The sequence below is a fragment of the Dysidea avara genome, chromosome 1, assembly GCF_963678975.1.
Source record: "Dysidea avara chromosome 1, odDysAvar1.4, whole genome shotgun sequence".
Lineage (NCBI taxonomy): Eukaryota > Metazoa > Porifera > Demospongiae > Dictyoceratida > Dysideidae > Dysidea > Dysidea avara.
In genome coordinates this window covers 63,327,358-63,348,100 of record NC_089272.1, presented here as the reverse complement: position 1 = coordinate 63,348,100, position 20,743 = coordinate 63,327,358, and the positions used below count along the sequence as shown (strand labels likewise).

Genomic DNA, 20,743 nt, shown 5'->3' with positions numbered 1-20,743 from the left:
GTGCATAAATGTTTCAGCTGAAGTTCACCTAACTGATTATATAGTATATTGCATATTCAATGACTGCAACTTTAAACGCACTTCATCAGGCAATCAATAACAAGCCACATAGCTAGTTATGGTGAATGTCACATGCACATGAAGTGATGAGAAGCTAAGTTAGCCATATAGCTAGCTATATTCTACACTGCACCACTGTGTAAAAAGCATAATGCAACACAAATAATACTGAAGCAATTTAATTTCGCTGTTGTATTGAACTTAAAGCAGGCACAACAGATTCTTGAAGGCACAGGTAACAGAGGTAAACCCACTGTGTATTACTAACTGAAATCCGGACAGTTTTCATTTACGATTCGTTGCAGATTTATTTCAACAATGTCGATTGTGGGTTTCTATTATGGCTGAACAGGACAGAAGCATCGAAGCTAAAGTTTTTCATGATAATTATGACAAATTGGTATCCGCCTTGCCGTTAAGAGAACTAATTCCGAAATTTATCTCGAGAAGGATAATCACGTTTAAAGACCAAGATAGAATTCTCGCTGGAGAAACGGACTTGGATAAGAGGGAACGTTTCTTAAAACATATCGCTCAACAGTTAGAGACTGATCATACGGACAGTTTTTACAAGTTCTTGGAGATAGTAGAGAAATATGGTGGATCATATTCTTACCTTGCTAAGGACATACAAAACAGTTTGGAAGAAGGCAGCGTAACAGTGACAGCACAACCTTGCCAGGATACTGGATATGATGAAAATGCACCAGGTTAACTTGTTGATGTTTTGTACGAGCTGTTATTTATTTCTCAAAGGAATCTGCAAATGTTTGTGCATCATGCATATCTTCTTGCATTGTCAGTATGTGCCAAGTACGGACAAAGATCTTAGGTCTGTATAATAATTAACAGTGATCAACACAATGGAGTGTATTAACAAAATGCAAGGGAACTGGTCTTAACGAAATTTTGCAGCCATACTTGTGAGTGAATATACCATGTACGTAAAATGGAAAGCTTTCTTAGATGAACAAATGTGGCAAGATTTGGAGGAAAAGTTTCATAGCTGACGAATAATCTACAAAATTTAAGATTTCCACCTTGAGAATTTTTATGCTAACAGTGAATTGTGTACGAGCCAGAGTTTTTAATATACATGTAACTTGATTTTTTCTTAAAGAATTTAATTTTCCTGGAAAAAAAATGGTGGGTTGTTCAGACCTATAAAATTAAGTTGATAGTGGCCTAAACTGGCTGTAGTTGGTTTGGTAGCTGTACGATTTGTTAACAGTTCTACTGGCTACACTGACAGTAGTGTTTGCAGTTATTGCCCTAATATTGGGGTTGTAATCATATGGATGGTATGGCTGACTGCTATTACACTATTGTTTCTTTGCTTTCTCATGTTCACCCTTCTTTGCTAAATAATAGTTAGACACCAAGACCAAGGGAACTAAGTGATTTAGTAACCCCGATGGCCCGAGGCTGTAGCGTCCCGAGCGCAGCGATGGTGCTACTAAGGGCCTAAGGGGTTACTAAATCGCTTAATTCCCATTGGTTGCAGTGTCTTAACTTATTTAGACTATGGTTTAAAGTACGTACCTTTATAGCCAGAGCATGAGTGTGGGGTGAAAGAGCAATGCAGAACAGCAGAGCGGTTTCTTCCTGAAGCTCTTACAGTGCCCACGAAAATAATTATTCGACTAGTAACCAGAGTAACAGCTAGAGCTACAGTTGATATGCCGCTTAGTCTACTATTTGTCCTGGATTATTTGTGGAACATGGAGAAGAAGAGTATTACAGTATTATCAAATACTGTAGTGTGCCCTTCGTGTTATAATGTACAAAATTGCTTGAGGGCGGGTTACTAAGTGAACATGTGTAGATGACTAAGTGAGCATGTCAGGTGACTAAGTGAACATGTCAGGCGACTAAGTGATTTAGTAAACCTGTAAATGAACCATACCATAGTCTAAACGCTGGTAAATATACACACCATTATTACTGATAGCTTGCCCACTGGTTACTATGGTTGTCACCATGTGAATCGATCAAACAGCACTGTTAAGTACCTGGCACATAATGACACCTACAGATCTAGCAATGCAAGAATACATGCTCTTATCTTTCGTAATTCCTGGTAGATTAACTGGTGAGACACATCTTCATGTCATCATGAAATTGTTATGTACACTAGTTAAGATCACAAGATAATATACTAGCATTCATTTACGTATCATCACATTTTTCTCCAGTTTTGTACGTATATGGTTATGGTCCCAAAGGTGGCCAATAAAACAAACACTTATGTAGCATACATTAATTTATCCCTACTAAACAACCAAACTGTAAAAAAAGGTTGCAACTTTCAAAAGCTTTGGTTAAAAAAGTTGTGAAATCAAAGGTGGCGGCTAAGCAATAATTTTAATGCTAATAAATGTTCATAATGTACACAGAAATTTTATTGAATCTGATTGAAAGTGATCTACCTTTGTTTAATGTTGTTACATATAAACAATTATCTCAATGTGTCCATCACTTCTCCCTATAGTCCCCTTGTTACCATCCAACTCAATGACGTTGATGTCTCCACCTGATGAGAATAATGTGACATCTCCCAATGAAGCTGTTCATTGTGTGAATAATGAACAAGGGAAATTGACAAGTGAGTGATAGTTGTTACACTGGAACCTGCCAATGTGAAGTCAGACATGCAAACCCTTAGTGTGTGCATGTGTGTACACGCATGCGCACACGTACACGCACACGCACGCACGCAAGCACACACGCAATAGAGCAGTCATTCATGTAAATCATGAAAATAGTTTTACATGAAAATATTATCACAAAAATGTTTTGCATGAAAATAAAGTGAATTATGGCACGCACACATGCAACCGTGCATACATACATGCACGTGTGAGCGCGCGCATGTGAGTGTGAGTCAGCATAGCCAAGTGGCTAGAGCATTGGCCTGGTAATCGAAAAGTTTGATTCCCAGTTACACCAAATTGTTGTTGTTTCCTTGAGCAAGAAACTTTATTCACATTGTTCCAGTCTACCCAGTAGTTTAAATGGGGACCTGGTGGCCTGGTGTAAATTGGGAGCTGTAACATCATTGGATACCTGGGGAAGCGAATGCCCAACTTTCCATGTCTCACGCAGCAAGTGAAGGCCTAGGTGAGACTTTCAGGTGCCCACAGCATTACTTGTGAGACATGGTGCAGCCTCCTGTGGGTCACTAGTCCTGTCCAGGAGGATTTGCCTGTGTTGATCCCTAGCACTCGAGTAGTGCACAAGTGCCCCAGTACCGGTTTACTGAGTAAGCGTGACCATGCTAGGATGGCAGCTGAAGGTTGTGTGTGTGCGTGGCTGCATGCGTGCGTGCATGCATGATGTGTGTTTGCGTGCATGCATGATGTGTGTTTGTGTACATAATCTACTTGCATAGTGGTCATGTCAAGTTGGAGGCTTCCCAAGTGTGCTTCATGACCTCATTACTCAGACCACAACCTAGGGGTCATATTGTTGTTATAATGATATCTGTCTTTTAACTATATACATTACAGATCACATCATATTATAACATGTGTACACTCCACAGATCCTCCTACACTATCAGATCTAATAGAACATGTTGGTGGTTGTTGTTCTACAAAGTGGTTCAACCTGGGCCTCAAGTTAGGTGTTAATACACACACACTGGATCAGATTGAAGAGGACTGTCAGAGGAAGAGTGGTGAAGCTTGTAGGAAGATGTTCCAGGCATGGTTGAGAGAGAGACGTGGGGGAACTTGGAATGATGTGATCTCAGCACTTAAGAGTCGTGCTGTTGGTGAAAGTGGTGTTGCTGAATCATTAGAAGAAATTCTCCCTCCTTGAATAATTACTTATTGACTTTGTGTCCATGCATACACATAGTATACATGCGTATAATGTTGTACTTGTGGTTGTCATTAATTTTGTGTGTGCAGTGTTTTGCATGATAAAAATCAATTGTAGGAAATAGCATAAATTGATGTTATGAACAGCTGAATGACGTCCTTGTGTGTCAGTAATAATCATTGTGATGGGACCAGATCCTGGGCACACATATTTTAGTACATGTACGTAGAAGTTTACGGACTTACTGTACCGGAAACTCGTTTAATGAGCCTAGGGTAGAGAGGATGTTGGGCGTTTTTCTCCTGGTGTGGACATTTATTCTGTCTGTGGTTTAAAGAAATGGCAGCCGGAGCTGAACAAAGTAAGTTTATGTAATTGCATAGTCGGGTAGCCAAACTACGATTGTGGACTTGATTATTCTATATCCGAAACAAACAAATCGCCCGAGCGACGATCATCTGTGGCTCATTTTAATAAATATTAAATCCCACAATCGATTCTGCCACACACGTGAATCGTGTGTGGAGGTTGTTTGATACGATACCTCGTACGATACAGAGGCAAGAGCAGAGATGCAGGGGTCTGAGGATACCATTGCTAGCCAAGCAAAGATCAGGAAATTGATTCCTCCATGGATTCTTCAGTGAACGAACTATGTGAGTTCTTATGCAATTGCCAATTTCATGCCCCACCCCCCACCCGGGGAGGGTGGGGGAATACAGGGGATTTGACAAACCGTTGTGTCAAATTCCCCACTACTGGGACAAAATCGGCTGTCAAATCCCCACCCCCATGGTAGGGGATTTGACAACACCTCAAGGATGACTAAGTGCATATTTCATGTATGCGACTATAGTATGTTCACGTTGAGCTGAATCCTGAAAAACAGCTAAAAATTAAAAGTGGAATTTTTCTTAACAGAGTTAACATTTCAGCCAACCAGATGATTATTGGTAACAGTAAAGGTGTCAACAACAGACACGAGCAGTTTGACTCCATTACAAGTTCGGGAAAGGGCTGTAATGGACACTGTACATATATGGCTTCCCCATAGGAAATGTATGGTGAAAATTTTGATTGGCTGTAAATATTATGTCAAACATTTGAACAACAAGATTTCAAAATAGTTTTTAGCAGGTCAAGCAGTACTACAAATGAGCCAATTTCAAGATTGTGTGTAATTGCATCCATGAGTTATTAAATGTTTTTGAGGATTCAGCTCAACGTGAACATACTATAGTAATAAACTTGCCCTGTAGCTAGTAAAATTATAGCAAGTGCGATTTTATTGTTTAGAAATGCAACTACCGAAAATTGGTCAGTGAATTGGACAACAGTCAATTGCCCCAGGGGTGGGGACAAGAAGCAATGGCAAATCCCCACCTGGGGTGTGGGGACACCCAGGGGTGGGGCATGAAATTGACAAGTGCATTACATCTTGCGAGCAAACATTTTATAGTGCGAGCTTTGGACATTTATATAGCAAGCCCCATCCCCCTCACCTGGGGCATATGGAGTTAGTGGTAGGGATTTGTCAAGTTCCATATGTACTATCAGGTACACCCCATCTATGGGGCATCACTGTCTGCATCCATAGATTTATAAACCCCATGCAGGTACCTGGGGTTTATAAATCTATATTATATATGCTGCATCAAAGGCAGTTTTGTTTTTTTGTGATCACTTTTGAAGCAAAGCCCCACTCCCACCCGTGACCCTGGGGACGCACAATTTCTTCCTTCCAGTATCACATGCTGAAGACACAAAAAAAATTACTACAGTTAATTCTTTATTATTGATACTCCATTAGGAGTATAAAGCACAGATACACACAAGAAAACATACATTATAAGCACAAAGCATACAACATTTTAGTCTATAGCTGGGTTAATACAAAAATAGTCTACAATCCTTTTCTTAAAGTCATCTATATTGCTTGCTTCAATTACAGTAGCTGGGAGGCTGTTCCATATTTTAATAGTGGCAGGAAACAATGAGTGAGAATAAACAGTTAAGTGAGCTGACACCTCTTGAGAGTGCCCTCTTGTACATGTAGTTATTGACATAGGAAGGTAGTGACCGGGAATGGAAATTTCATTAAAATTTTAAAAAGCATGATAACCCGTGAGATTTCTCGCCTACATTCCAAAGACGTCCATCCAAGTGAGTTCAACATCCCTGTGACACTAGATGTAAAACCATAATCACCAGTCACAAATCTTGTAGCTCTACGCTGCACTGATTCAACTAAATTAATGTTTGTATTCGTAAATATTTGAGTAAAAATATTACAAACTCAGTTGTAAATGATACAACAATATTTCTCAGGTTCGTTGCACTCACACAATCCCCATGGATCCACACTTCGCATCCAATCCAATACTCATCTTATCATCTTTATCGTGAATACCACAGTAGTTCTTATCATGGATGTTCTAGTCGACAGTTGTTGTTGCTTCTTTAATCATCTTCTGAAAGCTGCACACTTACTGTTTTCTTAGCCACCATGTAATGCTATCACACCAAATGCTATCAGTGATATTTTAATAAACGTGCATCAAGTGGTTCTAAGGAATATTCTGCTTATGTGTATAAGTGTATTAATGTATTATTAATAAGTTGTCTCCCTTCCATTTTATATTTGAAATAGATGCACAATACTGGCAAACAAATTCCCACTATTTCCCCGCACATGGGGCACGCAAAACCAAACAAATCCCCTACCATCTCCCCATATAGTCCTCAGATGAGGAATGGAGCTTGCAATTGATAGGTGCATAATCAAGTCACGCCCATTTTAAACAATAAAATCATTCTGCTAGGGGAACCAAGCTATTCACTTACATGCTGCATATACTATTCATTGAAACTTGCCTGAGTCAAGAGTATAATATTATTTGGCAATGAAGTGTATACACTTTCCATTTTGTTTCCTTGTGTCTACTGTACGAAGACACAAACAGCAATTTTCCTTTACTGTTTGTCTTTTTGCTGCATGTAGGTGCACATGAACTTACACTGTTTAAGAAATTTTATAGCAAGTTGAGGAATCTTGATCTTGCAAAGTTAACTGCATACTTTGTTGGCAAAGAAATTATTGACTTTGAAGATGAAGAAAAGATTTTCAATGCCACAACAGTACCAGAGAAGTCATCCATAATATTGAGAAAAGTTTTTCATCACCTTCAAAGAGGTGTTACGAAAAGTTTGTTTGCAATGCTGGACATCATACGTCAGCGAGGAGACATTGTTGGAAAAGAAGTTGCTCAACAAATGAGACAAGAGTTGTTATTCCCTCAAGGTATTATACACACCATAAGTATCAAAGATTGAATTCCATGCTTAATGTAATTCGATGGCTATAGGAAATAGTGATATTGTCATCATGATAAATTTCCATATCATGATTATGATATAACTGCATGTTATTATTGTGGTGTAGTACTTTTACACAAATTTTACTGGAAAACTTTAGAAACCGTACAGCGAAATTCATATTTCATATAAAGACTTCTGATAGGTTAACAGGAGTACATATGTTGCTAATTTTCATATCAGGACACATGATAGTGTGTCATGTTGTCAAGGAAAGCCGATGTGTCCAGGCACATGAGACAACTGTGTATTTTACAGGAGCCAAAAAAAAGTTTTTACGTATTTGTACTTCAACAGAAATGCCTATTTTTTCTGTGAAACATTCCTAGGAATAGGACATCTTTGACCATACCAAATTCAGTCTTTGAGACACACACCTTTAAAGTTTGTCTTACATTTTTCTTCATCTTCTGTTCATTTCTTTTTGCACCACTTACAAAAGCTGCCATAACTCACACAAGCTCAATTGATATAAACATAGATATATGACTCTTAATAGGGATTGGAAATGGCATCATGCACCCAGTATGCTACCTGTACAATTGACGTCACTTGTTAGATATGAGGTGCGTTTTGCTTGTTACTGCTTTGAAGAGCATGAAAAAACTAACGTTTCTCTTTACTGTAGACTATCAGTGTAGGTTTAGTAGAATATGAAAGTTCTCTAAGGTTGAGCAATACAAGTTGCTTTGGTGAAAGTCACTGACTGGCCTTTCTCACAGAAGAAACTCGTCTTATCATGCTGTTTTGGTATCACTTCTACACCAAGCTGAGCTGTGTACACCTTCTGGTATCGACGATACATGGAATTTTAGAACCCCTTTGGTCATTAGAATTGAACAGTATGGTTTGTAAGCCACACCTCTAGTTGCGTATTTCCTTGGTTACAACTTGGCTAGGTGTTGCTGTACTGTCGTGTTTCTGTTCTCCTAACTCTGTACAGCTGCTGTCTAGCGTAACTGTTTGTCTTTCAAGGCTTAATCTAATGTCAAAGATGTAGAACAAAGCTAGTAGGATGGTAGCACACTTCGCTCTTAGGTTCTAAATCACTCTCGCAAAACCTTTAAAACTTTATTAGGGGACAATTAAATTAGTATGCGATACAAATTACGGAAACTACCTGTAACATTTGAAACAGCATGTGACGCCATTTCCAATCCCTATTAGGAGTCGTATATCTATGATATAAAGAGCATATAGCAGTGGTGCAATGTTACAAACGATTTTCAAAAATTGCAAGTGCGATATTTTGTCATGCCTGCCGGGTAAACTTTTGACAGAAACAGTTTATGGAGATAGGATGACCATCGTAGCACAGACCATTTGCAGTTTGAAAGTACTAGTACTTAGTGTATTAGCTAAGGAGGTATAAAACAAAAACCAAACAGTTGAAATAAGTGCGATTGAAATACTCTAATGAAACAGTCACCGAGAAGTAAAAAAATGTGCAGGGCAAACATTGGATAATATTATACTTGTTTGTGAAGTTTTTTTGCAAGCTCATGGACACTAAATAGCCTGCTTTTCATGAAACCAGTCACAATATTTTAAAAGAGTTAATCACAGCACTATTATACTAGATTATGACTCATACAATAACAACTGATCAGTGGACATGGCTCTACCACTTGTCTGCCGACTACTGAAGGGTGCATTTACTGAGAGACCCCCAAGATCTTAGTATGAAAATGTGTGGAATGTGGATCTAATGCTGGAGGTATTTAAGAAACAAGGTCCAACAAACTTCTTATCTTTACAAGATTTAACAATGAAGACTGCAATGTTGTTTACCTTGACCCGACCTTGTCAAGGGGCTGATCTTGCAGAGTTGGATGTTAACAACAACAGATCTTTCGTCCCCAAAGGGGTAAAGTTTACACCTGTTCATCTTTCAATACAATTAGACCTTCACATCACAGTGTCAACTTTTTCTTCCCCACATTCCAGGGGGAAGAGTGCCTTTGTCCAATGGCAACACTGAAAGTATATGAGAGAAAAACAGCTAAATTCTGTACTAATTCTGGAAGAAATCACCTATTTAGGTCTTTTATTGGGAAACACGGACCTGTCTTATCCTGTACCATTGCTAGATGGTTGAAGTCATACCTGCATAAAGCAGGAGTTGATACATCAAAGTTTCAGGCCCACTCAACAAGGGCTGCTGCTACCTCTAAGGATGCCATGTCTGGCTTAGCATATTCTGAACGAAGCTGATTGGTCTAGTAAAGGTATTTTTCAGAAATTCTATTATAAACCTGAATTTTCTGCTGAGTTTGGATCAGTAGTTTTGGCGGCTGGTTCTTCAAAATCACATGTTGATATGGAGACCGAGCCCTCCGAAATATAATTTTTGAATGGCTCAGGTCATGTAATGGCCGCCTGCTATTCGGAATTATATGAGGAGAGTGAGGTTGAAATATCAACATGTCCCACCCCCTTTGCATTAGTTGTTGGGTTTTTCTCTCATATTTATATACAAGCTTAAAAAAAAGCCGGAGTGTTATGTGTGACAATATTTATATACTGATGGACAGCTATTTTTGTTAGTTGTACGCATGCGTGTATTCTTTTGCTTTCAAACTTCCTGTCAGTGGTTGGAGAAATGGCAATTACATGTTGATATTTCAACCTCACCCTCCTCATATAATTCCAAATGGCAGGTGGCCATTACATGACCTGAGCCATTCAAAAATTACCATAGATTCCCTAAATTTCAGGATCTCAAAATATTCGGCACTCCCCGTGCTTTAAACGCAATGCGTTCTAAATTTCGGCAAACGCAGGAAAATTTCTAATTATAAGCTCGCTAATTTTTTGGCACTTGGAGTACTAGTTGATGAAGGTTTCTTGAGTACTGAGGATTCCCAGTGATCTCACACAATATGCTACCTCGATGCTGGATGAAGCACCAAGTGTGAAATTGTTCAGGGAACGTGCCCAACGATATCATCGTGTGACATCACGGCTACCGCAAAACGATCTTCGTTTCTGCTCACAGAATAAAATCTCTCCTGGCCACACATCTCCTTGTAACATGATATACCCTCAGATAACGCTTGTTAAGCCATAGAACATTTCATGCAGCATCTGGTAACGAGATTTTTTACTAGATAATTTAATAATATTATTCATTGTGGTTTCTATTTTTAATTACTTGTTGAAATCCTTAATATTATGTTGTATTCAACAGCGATGTAGTAATGACATTGACCATCCCTCCTGGATAATCTAGGCAATCATAGTATATAGTGCTGCGGCCAAGTGAGTGTTGCAGTATTGTCAGTTCCGCCTGAAGGCATTTCTATTGGTCCCTGTAGAAAGAAATCCAGAAAGTAAGCAGTAAACGGATTGAAAATAACATAGCTATGAAGTGTGCAGACTGTATTAGGGATAGATCCCTAAACATTCGACAACAGCACTGAGTTGGTACATATTTTTCTAATTGTTTGGCCAGACATGAACAGAATTAATTTATTTCTACTGAATTTTTAGGGAATCTACGGTAATCCCAAATCGCACTGGTAGTCTCTAAAATCGCACTGTTAATCATGGTGTGATTCTGTTGAAACCAAATGACAAATGATATTGCCATAGTGATAAATGCCCATAGCATAGCAACATAGTGGTTGCTTAGCAATGGTTGCTAAGGTAAATGTGATTTTGTACCATAGCAATGGTTGTTAGGCAATGGTTGCTAAGTGTGGTTATTCTTTTGCCATGATTGATTTTCAAATTTCTGTTGTTTAGTAACAGTTGCTAGCACAGAAGGTGGTCACTATGTGATTAGTAGGCAATCACACACATTTTCATGCAATTAGGAAATAATTGTACTTGTAACAGCCAAAATTGCTGTTGCTCGTACAATTATTCCCTAATTGCATGAAAATGTGTGTGATTACCTATGCAAATCAACAAGGAATTTAGGGTCACCTCTCAGATTTTGACAAAACTTGGTGTGTTTGTAGTACCTGTGGTGCTTATCACTCATGCATTTTTTTAGCTCCGTACACCACAAACCATAAGCATAGAAATTTTTGTGGTGTATAAATTTTCATGAATTTTGTGGTTTGCAGCTGATCCATGAAAATTAATCAATTCTGAATTTAGAAACTCATGTCTCAGCTCGAGCAGATCTATTAACCATTGCTATTATAGTAATTATAATGTAATGCGCTACATACAACCTGACGACGACATGTGCACCTGTTCACCACGTGAATAGATACTGATGGCTTTGTTCAAGTATCTAAGACCCATTTCCTCTGATTCCAGCAGGCAAGATTCTTTGTGGTACCTTAAATGCGACCTTAAATCATCAATTTTGCTCCCTGCGGCTCCTTGAGAAATAAACTGGCTCGTCGAGATTAAACCATGAAAATTATACCCACAAAATTTAATACACTAGCAAACCTGTATTTTTGGCAAACCACAAAAATTTTACCCATGAAATTTAATACGCTTATGATAGTTTCTGATTTGTGACCACAACTATTTTGAATATTTCATGAAAAAATTGGTCCATCTCTAGTTACAAAATCAACTGTAACTTCACACTGTGTAAATATATTTAAACACAATTTTCACAGATGGAAGACTGTTAATTGACCGTTCCAGTGATCCCTAAATTATGGGATATCTGCTAAATTGTGGTTCAAAAGTACTTTATTGAAAATTTATTTTGAAAGAGGTTGCTTAAAATTCTTCGAATTAAATTGTTTGATTTTATGAATATCAGAGTCTACGTATGTTTGATAAAATTTTTGTGGTAGGACCACAGTGGGTTTAGTAAATCATGCAGTGGAATTTTGTAGCCTATTATTGCTGTATGGGAGTATATACCTCTAATAACCACTTACAACAAGGCCATGCCAATTAAGTTTGTCTTATAGAGTGAAGGTGTGCAACCTGTATTAGTGACCACCTGTATTAAAAGACCACCTATGTGCTGCAGTTAATATATACTTCTTTAATTAGATATTACTGTATAGCACCAAAGTATCAACTCTTTCCAGCAAATCTAAAAATGGTCCTTATTACACAGGTGGACTTTAAATAAGATCACCATGCATCCATAAACACATAAATGTTGTACCGTCTCTTCAAAATTACCTTATTTATTAAGTCAAATCCTGCCATAGTGCACTTACAACCCACTCCACACTATTCAAGTTGTGTACATGGCTGCATAGGTACAACAAAACTCCTCAAAAAGGATACCCAGGCACCTTGATAGCCAGGATATGTGTTCATGATAATTGTACATACGTTTGGATGTAAGAAAAGTCTGGTTTCTCAAAAACGAATACTTTTTCAATGGTCCAGGGAATAGAAGATTTTACACTGTATACAGTAGCTGGTGCACACTAATACAGGTTGCACTGTACCTACAGGTAGACTCCTTCACTCTGTAAGACAATCCTGGCATGGTCATGTTGTGAGTGGTTATTGGAGGTGCACACTCCCTTATAGCAATAATAGGCTACAAAATCCCACTACATACCACAACATAATTCATTATATCCCTTGAGCCCATTGTGGTCCCACCACAAAAATTTTAACAAATATTATCTGATCCAATCGTTATTTCACAAAAAATCCAAGAATTCAAGCATCCTTTTTGAAATATAAAGGATTAAAGTTTTCAATAAAGTAGCTTTGAACCATAATTAAGTAGATATCCCATAATTTGCGGATCACTGGAATGATTATCAACAGTCTTCCATCTGTGGAAATTGTGTTTAAAAATATTTACACAGTGCAAAGTTACAGTTGATTTTGTAATTAGAGATGGACCAATTTTTCATGAAATATTCAAAATATTTGTGGTTGTAAATCAGAAACTATGAGATGTATAAAGCTAAAAGATTGCATATGTGATAAGCACCACAGGTACTACAAACACACCAAGTTTTGTCTAAATCTGAGAGGTGACCCTAAATTCCTGGTTGATTTGATGTGGAATGACCCTTATGACTGACAACCACATGCACATTTTCGGTTTGCAAAGATTTGCCGGTGCTATTCTGCTATAAAACGTGACTTAAAAACCAGCCTTATCTTTTCCTTCACTGTGGCTCGGCAGCATATTGGTTAGATATATAATCAAGTCCAAATGTGTCTATGCAGCGACCTCAAATGTCTAGCAAGTTACTAAAAAGCATGCACCGCTGCTTCGGAAGTTTTTCCTTTTGTGGTAAAAAGGGCTTGATTACTGGGTTTTGATTGTCTGATTTTACCTTTAGTCCACATGATCTTACTTGTTATTTTTTCATCCTGTCACTTCACTTACCTCATCAATGCCATCACATATCAGTCTGTTAGGTAGCTTTGTAAGTTTATAACTAGCTAAGAGTCATGTGATCCATCTAATACAGCTATATTTAAAAATGAAATAAAACTTCACTTGCCCACCTGTATTGCTATTTTAAGATAAGAAGCTAACAGTTAAGCTGATGTGATTTTGTCTTCTAAAAGAGCAGATTTTTAAATGAGGTGTTTGATTACCATTTCTGCCAACATCTTAATTTGATCCACTACACAAAATCAGATGATGGCTTGATTCGTATTTTATTCCAGCCACAAGTGTTTCATTGGGAGTGGCAACCCCTTGTGTCTTGATGTACTTCTTGTTATGTAAGAAGTGTTATGTGGGCTTGTACTTTAGTTGTGAGTACAGTTAGACACTATTCTGGATTAGCCAGAGTGTTTCAACTCTTACTTGGTTCACACTATTGCTTCTGACATGAGCTTGACAGCTTGCTCATCAAATATTAATGAACTAAAACAAGCTGGCAGTAAAGCAATAAGCTTTTGATTAATTAAGCACGTATTATAACTATAGCAACAAAGTGTAGAATCAGCTAAATAAGCCGTACAATATTTATTTAGACTAGTTTCGTCAGGAATACTGATGTGTCACCAGAGCTAAATTGTTATAGAGTACGGTACATCATGGTCACATCATGGAGTGTGTAGAATCCTGGCTGAGGCAACTTTATATTGTTAACCGAAGTTGAACGTCCTGGAATACTTTGCTATCTCAGCAACAACCATGTTGGATTACTAAATTCTACAAAAGAATTCATTTTTCCTTGCCCCCGTCTTGACTGTATATCTAAAATACATACAGTATGAATATTTTCATATACATAGTCACTATAGTGATTCACTAGCTACTATGTCAAAAGGTGAAACTTTGTCTCTTGAGACTATCACCATGTTCACAATATCTTCTAACCTGGATATGTACAGCATGGCACGGTTCAAAATAAATAGCAATATGACCGATTGAGCTATGCCAAGTTGATGTATTATTTTCTGACTATGGAGTGTGTGACATACTCAAGACTGATCCTGATTCTCTCACTGAGGTCTTCTATACAATGTCCTATCCAAAACTGTCTATACTCTTGACCCATACTCTGCTTCAATTAAACCAGATCCCATCCAGATTACTATTCAGGTCAGTATGTTAGTTGGGCCAGCAGTACTGACCTAATATGTTGTGTGATGGTTTAATGTGGTATTCCCCAAGTACAGGCCATTATGTACAGTAAGATGATTTGTGGGGGCTTTTGTTGTAACTTTAGCTGGATCAACATTTATGTATACCACACTATTGTATGTGTGTGTGCATGATAGGATATGGCGGTACTGGTATTTTCTACTTGTGATTATTACAATAGTTTGACCACGTGATAGTTGCTATTATTGCCATGTCATGTAGTAACACCAACACAGACAAATTTTACATATATTTTTTACATTAAAATGTTCATATATGGATTGTTTTATAAAGGTATTGAAAGGGTTTGCGTGTATCTCTGCTTACAATGGGGTCTTACAGTTTAACCCTAGGTACCATTTTGATCTGTATTAAATCACGAGTAGATGTAGCCATAGGAAATACACTTTGAAAGTTATACCGTTTTGTCTACAACACACATATTTTGTCCAGTTTTCTGGGCTATGCAGATTTAAGGGTTAGGCACACTAGAAATGTTCCATGGAATTGTGTTGCAAATACTGCATAGATACCACATATGTAATGTATAGTGTAAGTTATAGAGCAAAATATTGTTATAAAATTTATTTAGTGTATAGTTATGGGTCAAAGTATACATTGATAAGTAATTCAAGCTATAGCATGGTCAATAACAGTTATCTGTTAGCAATTATGTAGATAATGTAATGATATTGTGCAAATGGTATTGCAGTATGTGGTAGTCAGTATCACACAATATTGTATGCAGGCGATATAACCCTGGTGTGTGCGTGCATGCATGCGTGTGTGTGTGTGGTATGCCCATCCACGCGTTTATGTAAAGCACTTAGGATGGTTGGTACGTTCCTGTTGATAGAGTTCATTATTCATTGCAGGATTTGATGTTCCGGAAATCTAACAGAACTGGTCACTCCCAGTATGGCCACCAAATGGTTTGAGATGGGATTACAACTTGGTGTAGACTCTAAAGAACTGAAGACTATTCAACATGATAGTAGGGACAGTAAGACAGCTTGTAGGGCTATGTTTATGGAATGGTTAGATCATTCACCGGGAGAAATGTAATGGGAGAAATTTAACTGCTCTGTCTGTGGAATATGACACATATTACAGTAGCTGAAAACTTGTGACATCTAGAATGATGGAGAACTAGATGACTTCAAAGATAATGGTGAATACTGCAACGATAATCGACAGTACCTCTGGTGAATATCTCTCTATTGTGTCTGATGAGCTGCACTTACTGCTTCAAACTAACTGAGACATTTATTACAACAGCTGTACTGTAGCTGTATAGAACATTATTCCAAGGTACAGAGTCATTGTCATAGACATCTCAAAGCAGATCCTAGGTGGGAACATGTTGAACAATTGAGATCAGAATAGTGAATGTTTCTTGAAACATATTGCTCAACAGTTAGATACTAATCATACAGACAGTTTTTACAAGTTCTTGAAGATATTAGAGAAACATGGTGGATCATGTCTTATCTTGCTGAAGACATTTTGGAAGAGGCTGACATACTGTAGTAACAGTGATGACACAACTTTGTCAGGATCCTGAAAATGCACCAAGTTAGTTTGTTGATGTCTTCCAACTGTTTATTTATGTATCAAGGAATTGTGTGAATGTTTATGCATCATGTACATATATCTTGCTTTAACAGTACACGCCATGCACTGATGAATTATAAATAAAATTCACTGAAATTGGTCTGGTGAGAGTAAATCTAGCTGGTTTTTTTGTTTTTGTTTTTCTGCGTAGGTACAAGGGAGTCCCTCCTTGCTTCTTCTAAATATGCTTTTATTCCCTACTAAATATGGTCTCCGTATCATCTGTTTGGAAACAGTAGCCTTTAGTAGTATTAAAATTGGTGGCTATCAGGTTTCATCTGTTTATAGCCTGTTGCTGGAAAGGGGAGGGGCTCCACATCACATGATATCAGAAAACCTATTTGCTTTCTCTCAATTAGATCATTTTGTATTCATTACCAGTTGGGATGTGCTGTAAAGCTGTTAATGAGTCGTAGTGTCATCATCTGGACCAGTTGTATGGAGCTGGTGCTTATATCAGAGAACCGATAAGACACATAATATTGGTCTGGCAGTTCAAGATTACCTGTACCTATCATTTGTAATTCCCTAACGCAGGTGGGGAGGAGGTTAATTGTCCGAGTAATGCTTGGTAATATTTTATGTGACTGTTTAGGATAGATGAACCAAACATTGGTAGTTTATAAGTTAGCACTGTGTCACCTTGTACATTGTGGCCATCCATGTGTGTCTAAATTTTCTATGGTACATGTATACTTTGGGACCTTACTAAGTGTGTGGATTATGACAATTCACTTTTCTCTAATATATATCCAACTCAATGATGTTGATGTCTCCACCTGATGAGAATAATGTGACATCTCTCAATGAAGCTGAACAAGGGAAATTGTCAAGTGATTGATGATTATTAGACTGGAACCAGCCGATGTGAACACCTACATAAGTCAGACATACAAATATCCATAGTGCATTTATGTACGTGTCTGTGTGTGCGTGCGTGTGTGTGTGTAGTGTGTGTGTGTGTGCGTGCGTGCGTGCGTGCGTGTGTAGTGTGTGTGTAGTGTGTGTGTGTAGTGTGTGTGTGTGTAGTGCGCGCGTGTGTGTGTGTGCATGTGTAGGTGTAGTATGTACTTGTGCGTGTGCGTGTGTGTGTGTGCTTGTGTAGGTGTGTGGGTGGGTGTAGTGTGTGTGTGTGTGTGTGTGTGTGTGTGTGTGTGTGTGTGTGTGTGTGTGTGTAGTGTATGTGTGTGTGTAGTGTGTGTGTGCGTGTGTAGGTGTAGTGTGTGCGTGTGTAGGTGTAGTGTGTGTGTGTGTGTGTGTGTGTGTGTGTGTGTGTATTGAATTTTTGAAGAACAGTACGGTATATGAAAAATACCTCGGTACTTATCATTTATATAGTATATTTTACACTCTTACACTTATACCCACATTGTGCTAGTAGTGATTGTAAGTTGTGTTTTTAAAGGAACAAATGAAATGTTCCTTCAAAACATACTTCAGCGGACACATGTGGTCTGTGCTAACATGTATGGGCTTGACTTCATGTGTGGCCACCATTAAACTACCAAAAATTTAGTTAGTTAAAGTTATATCTCAGTACAAGGAAGATGTTGTAATTATCACCCAAGTCCGAAGCGAAACTGGGGATGAGGGTGATAACTTAAGATATTGCCCGAGTGTACTTGGATATAACTAATTTATATCTCAGTGTGAATCATAGCCAAAAAGCCACCATTATAGTATGTTCACGTTGAGCTGAATCCTGAAAAACAGCTAAAAATTAAAAGTGGATTTTTTTCTCAACATGTTAACATTTCAGCTAACCAGATGATTATTGGTAACAGCAAAGGTGTCAACAACAGACACGTACGATTTGGCTCCATTACAAGTTTGGGAAAGGTCTGTAATGGACACTGTACTTATATGGCTTCCCCATAGGAAATGTATTGTGAAAATTTTGATTGGCCGTAAATATTATGTCAAACATTTGAACAAAAAGATTTTGAAATATTTTTAGCGGATCAAGCAGTACTACAAATGAGCCAAATTTCAAGATCGTGTGTAATTGCATCCATGAGTTATTAATTGTTTTTGAGGATTCAGCTCAACGTGAACGTACTATAGCTGATTTTAGCATCTGTATTCTAATTAATTCATTTGTCACCTCATGACTAGTTGAAAACCCACACACTGGGTGATAAGTTAGTTACATATCACCCAGCGCAGCACTTTGACACTCCCATGTACTGGGATGTCACTACATTAATTTTGGTATTTAGCATTTTTAGAAAACCACATTGGTATCTGAAAAATACCTTTATTTCCTAGTAGTGGTCTTGTCAAGCCATGTGTTGACTACATTACTAATGCCACAATCTAGGAGTCATATTATTGCTATAATAATATTCCTATTAACTATACACATTACATACTACACAAGGATACAGATCACATCACGTTATAACATGTGTATACTCCACAGATCCTCCTACACTATCAGATCTAATAGAACATGTTGGTAGTTGTTGTTCTACAAAGTGGTACAACCTGGGCCTCAGGTTAGGTGTTATTACACACACACTGGATCAGATTGAAGAGGATTGTCAGAGGAAGACTAGTGAAGCTTGTAGGAAGATGTTCCAGGAATGCATGGTTGAGAGAGAAACGTGGTGGAACTTGGAATGATGTGATCTCAGCACTAAACAGTCGTAGTGTTGGTGAAAATGGTGTTGCTGAATCATTAGAAGAAATTGTCACACCTTCAATAATTAGCTCCATGTACTTGTGTACTGTGTATTGTACGTATGTGAGAATGTTACTGTTTGTGTTGTTTCTGTGTAGAATGTTTATTACCATGTTTTAATATTTCACAAAGGGCTTTAAAATCAACTGTGGAAACCATGTCACTTACTAAATTTCAGTGTACATACAAGCAAGAGTACATAATAAAGGAGAGTGTCTAACTTCAGTGGATTCACCAAACTCACTGCACTCAGACCTTGTCAATCAACTATAGCCACCAAAGGTGACAAATGGCTTGCTCTATGAAGGAGGTTGTAGCACTTCTACTAGGAAATATCAACAGTCTTCTGTTCACTTAAAGGTATTGATTTATTACTAGAAGTTTTATGGATTGAAGTAGGAGGGTTTGAGCACAGTGTGTTTGTATGGAGTATATTGAGAGTTAGACACTCTCCTCCCTCTTCTATTATTATGTACTCTTGATACAAGGCACAGATATACTAACCTGGGGTTAGTATATCTGTGTACAAGGAGTGTCATGTAGGTGTGCACTGTAGGTAGATCTGTAACAGCGGTCAAAATTACTGTGACTTAGACAGCCTTTTCCAGTGATTAAGCAGTAACAACAGTGCCAAATATTTCAATTGTGGTTTTAAATTTTTTAGTGTCCTTGACTGTTGACTTGGCACAAAGTTTAGTGGCCTAGATTACTTTGACCCTGATTGCAAATGAACCTACAATGAGAACCTGTGTGTTCCCTCTTGACAGTCTTGATGAGCAATTAACATGTGTAGTGCAGTCTTTACTCTTAGACCACTGGCCACGAGGGCCATATATTCAAGATGCATAATTACAGTGATTTGCAAAACGGTTATTATCTAAAAATACAGGGTTGCACCAAAAGGTTCAGCCTGTACAAGGGTGCTTCCTCAAGGTACATACAACATGTATAACACATGACTACATAGTCTACATTATACAGAAACAAGTAATACACATACGTTCAAAAAAGTAAGTTATCAGAGCTCTCTACCTTGGTGAAAGCAGTGTAGTAAAGAATTCTAAATAGATTAATGGAGTGTTGATATTATCTATAAGCATTAATCGAATCCTGGGGTTGAAAAGGCTGCAGGACATGTTGCTGTCAAACCTTCAGTGCTGATTTACTAACTGGGGTTAGTACATGTAAAGCATTAATAAGAATAATAATTGTGCGATTTATTGTTAGCGAAATCACGTGAAAACTGACCAATCAAATACCTCGTAAAAATTTGAAAAGTGTCTGCTGCCACTCCTTCCAATGTGTTCGCCTTTCATTGGTTGATTTTCACGTGAGACATTCGTTTATATTAATGAAAAATGAAATGCCGGACGACATACAAACCCTAGGCCTGTGGACGGAACTTAGTGATTTTAACCGGTGAAAAAAAATACTGAGCTGCTGAAAAAAGTAAGTAAAGTGTGATCTGTGCTAGGGTCCGCAATCCGAAAAATCAACTTTTACAAATCGATCCCCCTACCATTGTGGTAGTCTCGCGTGGCCAGACCGCTTTTTTCCGTAAATTGGGTGGGGAAAAAAGGGTCTGGTGCAACTCCAATAGCTGTTTACTTCTGAGCAGTCCCCACATTCCGGGGACGCTAATTGAATAACATTGGTCACAAAGGAGGTGCCATGACGTCAGT

General features: G+C 38.0%; 1 protein-coding gene across 5 annotated transcripts; it reads left to right on the top strand.

Moving 5' to 3' along the window:
- The first annotated feature begins 370 nt into the window (after nt 1–370).
- LOC136240317 (uncharacterized) lies at nt 371–19,207 on the top strand. 5 transcript variants are annotated; one of them, XM_066031283.1, is made up of 7 exons: nt 371–770; nt 2,552–2,665; nt 3,605–4,246; nt 6,887–7,186; nt 15,640–16,339; nt 16,738–17,261; nt 18,801–19,207. In XM_066031283.1, exons 1-3 carry the CDS (start codon nt 401–403, stop codon nt 3,880–3,882), a joined length of 762 nt encoding a protein of 253 aa, XP_065887355.1. In that variant the 5' UTR covers nt 371–400; the 3' UTR covers nt 3,883–4,246; nt 6,887–7,186; nt 15,640–16,339; nt 16,738–17,261; nt 18,801–19,207. The 5 variants fall into 5 exon arrangements, with proteins under 5 accessions (XP_065887355.1, XP_065887339.1, XP_065887346.1 ...); XM_066031267.1 differs by having other exon boundaries at nt 15,640–17,261; XM_066031274.1 differs by having other exon boundaries at nt 15,640–17,293.
- Nucleotides 19,208–20,743: the final 1,536 nt, after the last annotated feature.

Bases quoted from the DNA above. Each gene is read 5' to 3' on its own strand.
- LOC136240317 (XM_066031288.1), top strand. From the start codon at position 401: ATGGCTGAACAGGACAGAAGCATCGAAGCTAAAGTTTTTCATGATAAT. The intron at 771-2,551 runs GTTAACTTGTTG...TTCTCCCTATAG, and splicing joins ATATGATGAAAATGCACCAG to TCCCCTTGTTACCATCCAAC. The intron at 2,666-3,604 runs GTGAGTGATAGT...TACACTCCACAG, and splicing joins TGAACAAGGGAAATTGACAA to ATCCTCCTACACTATCAGAT.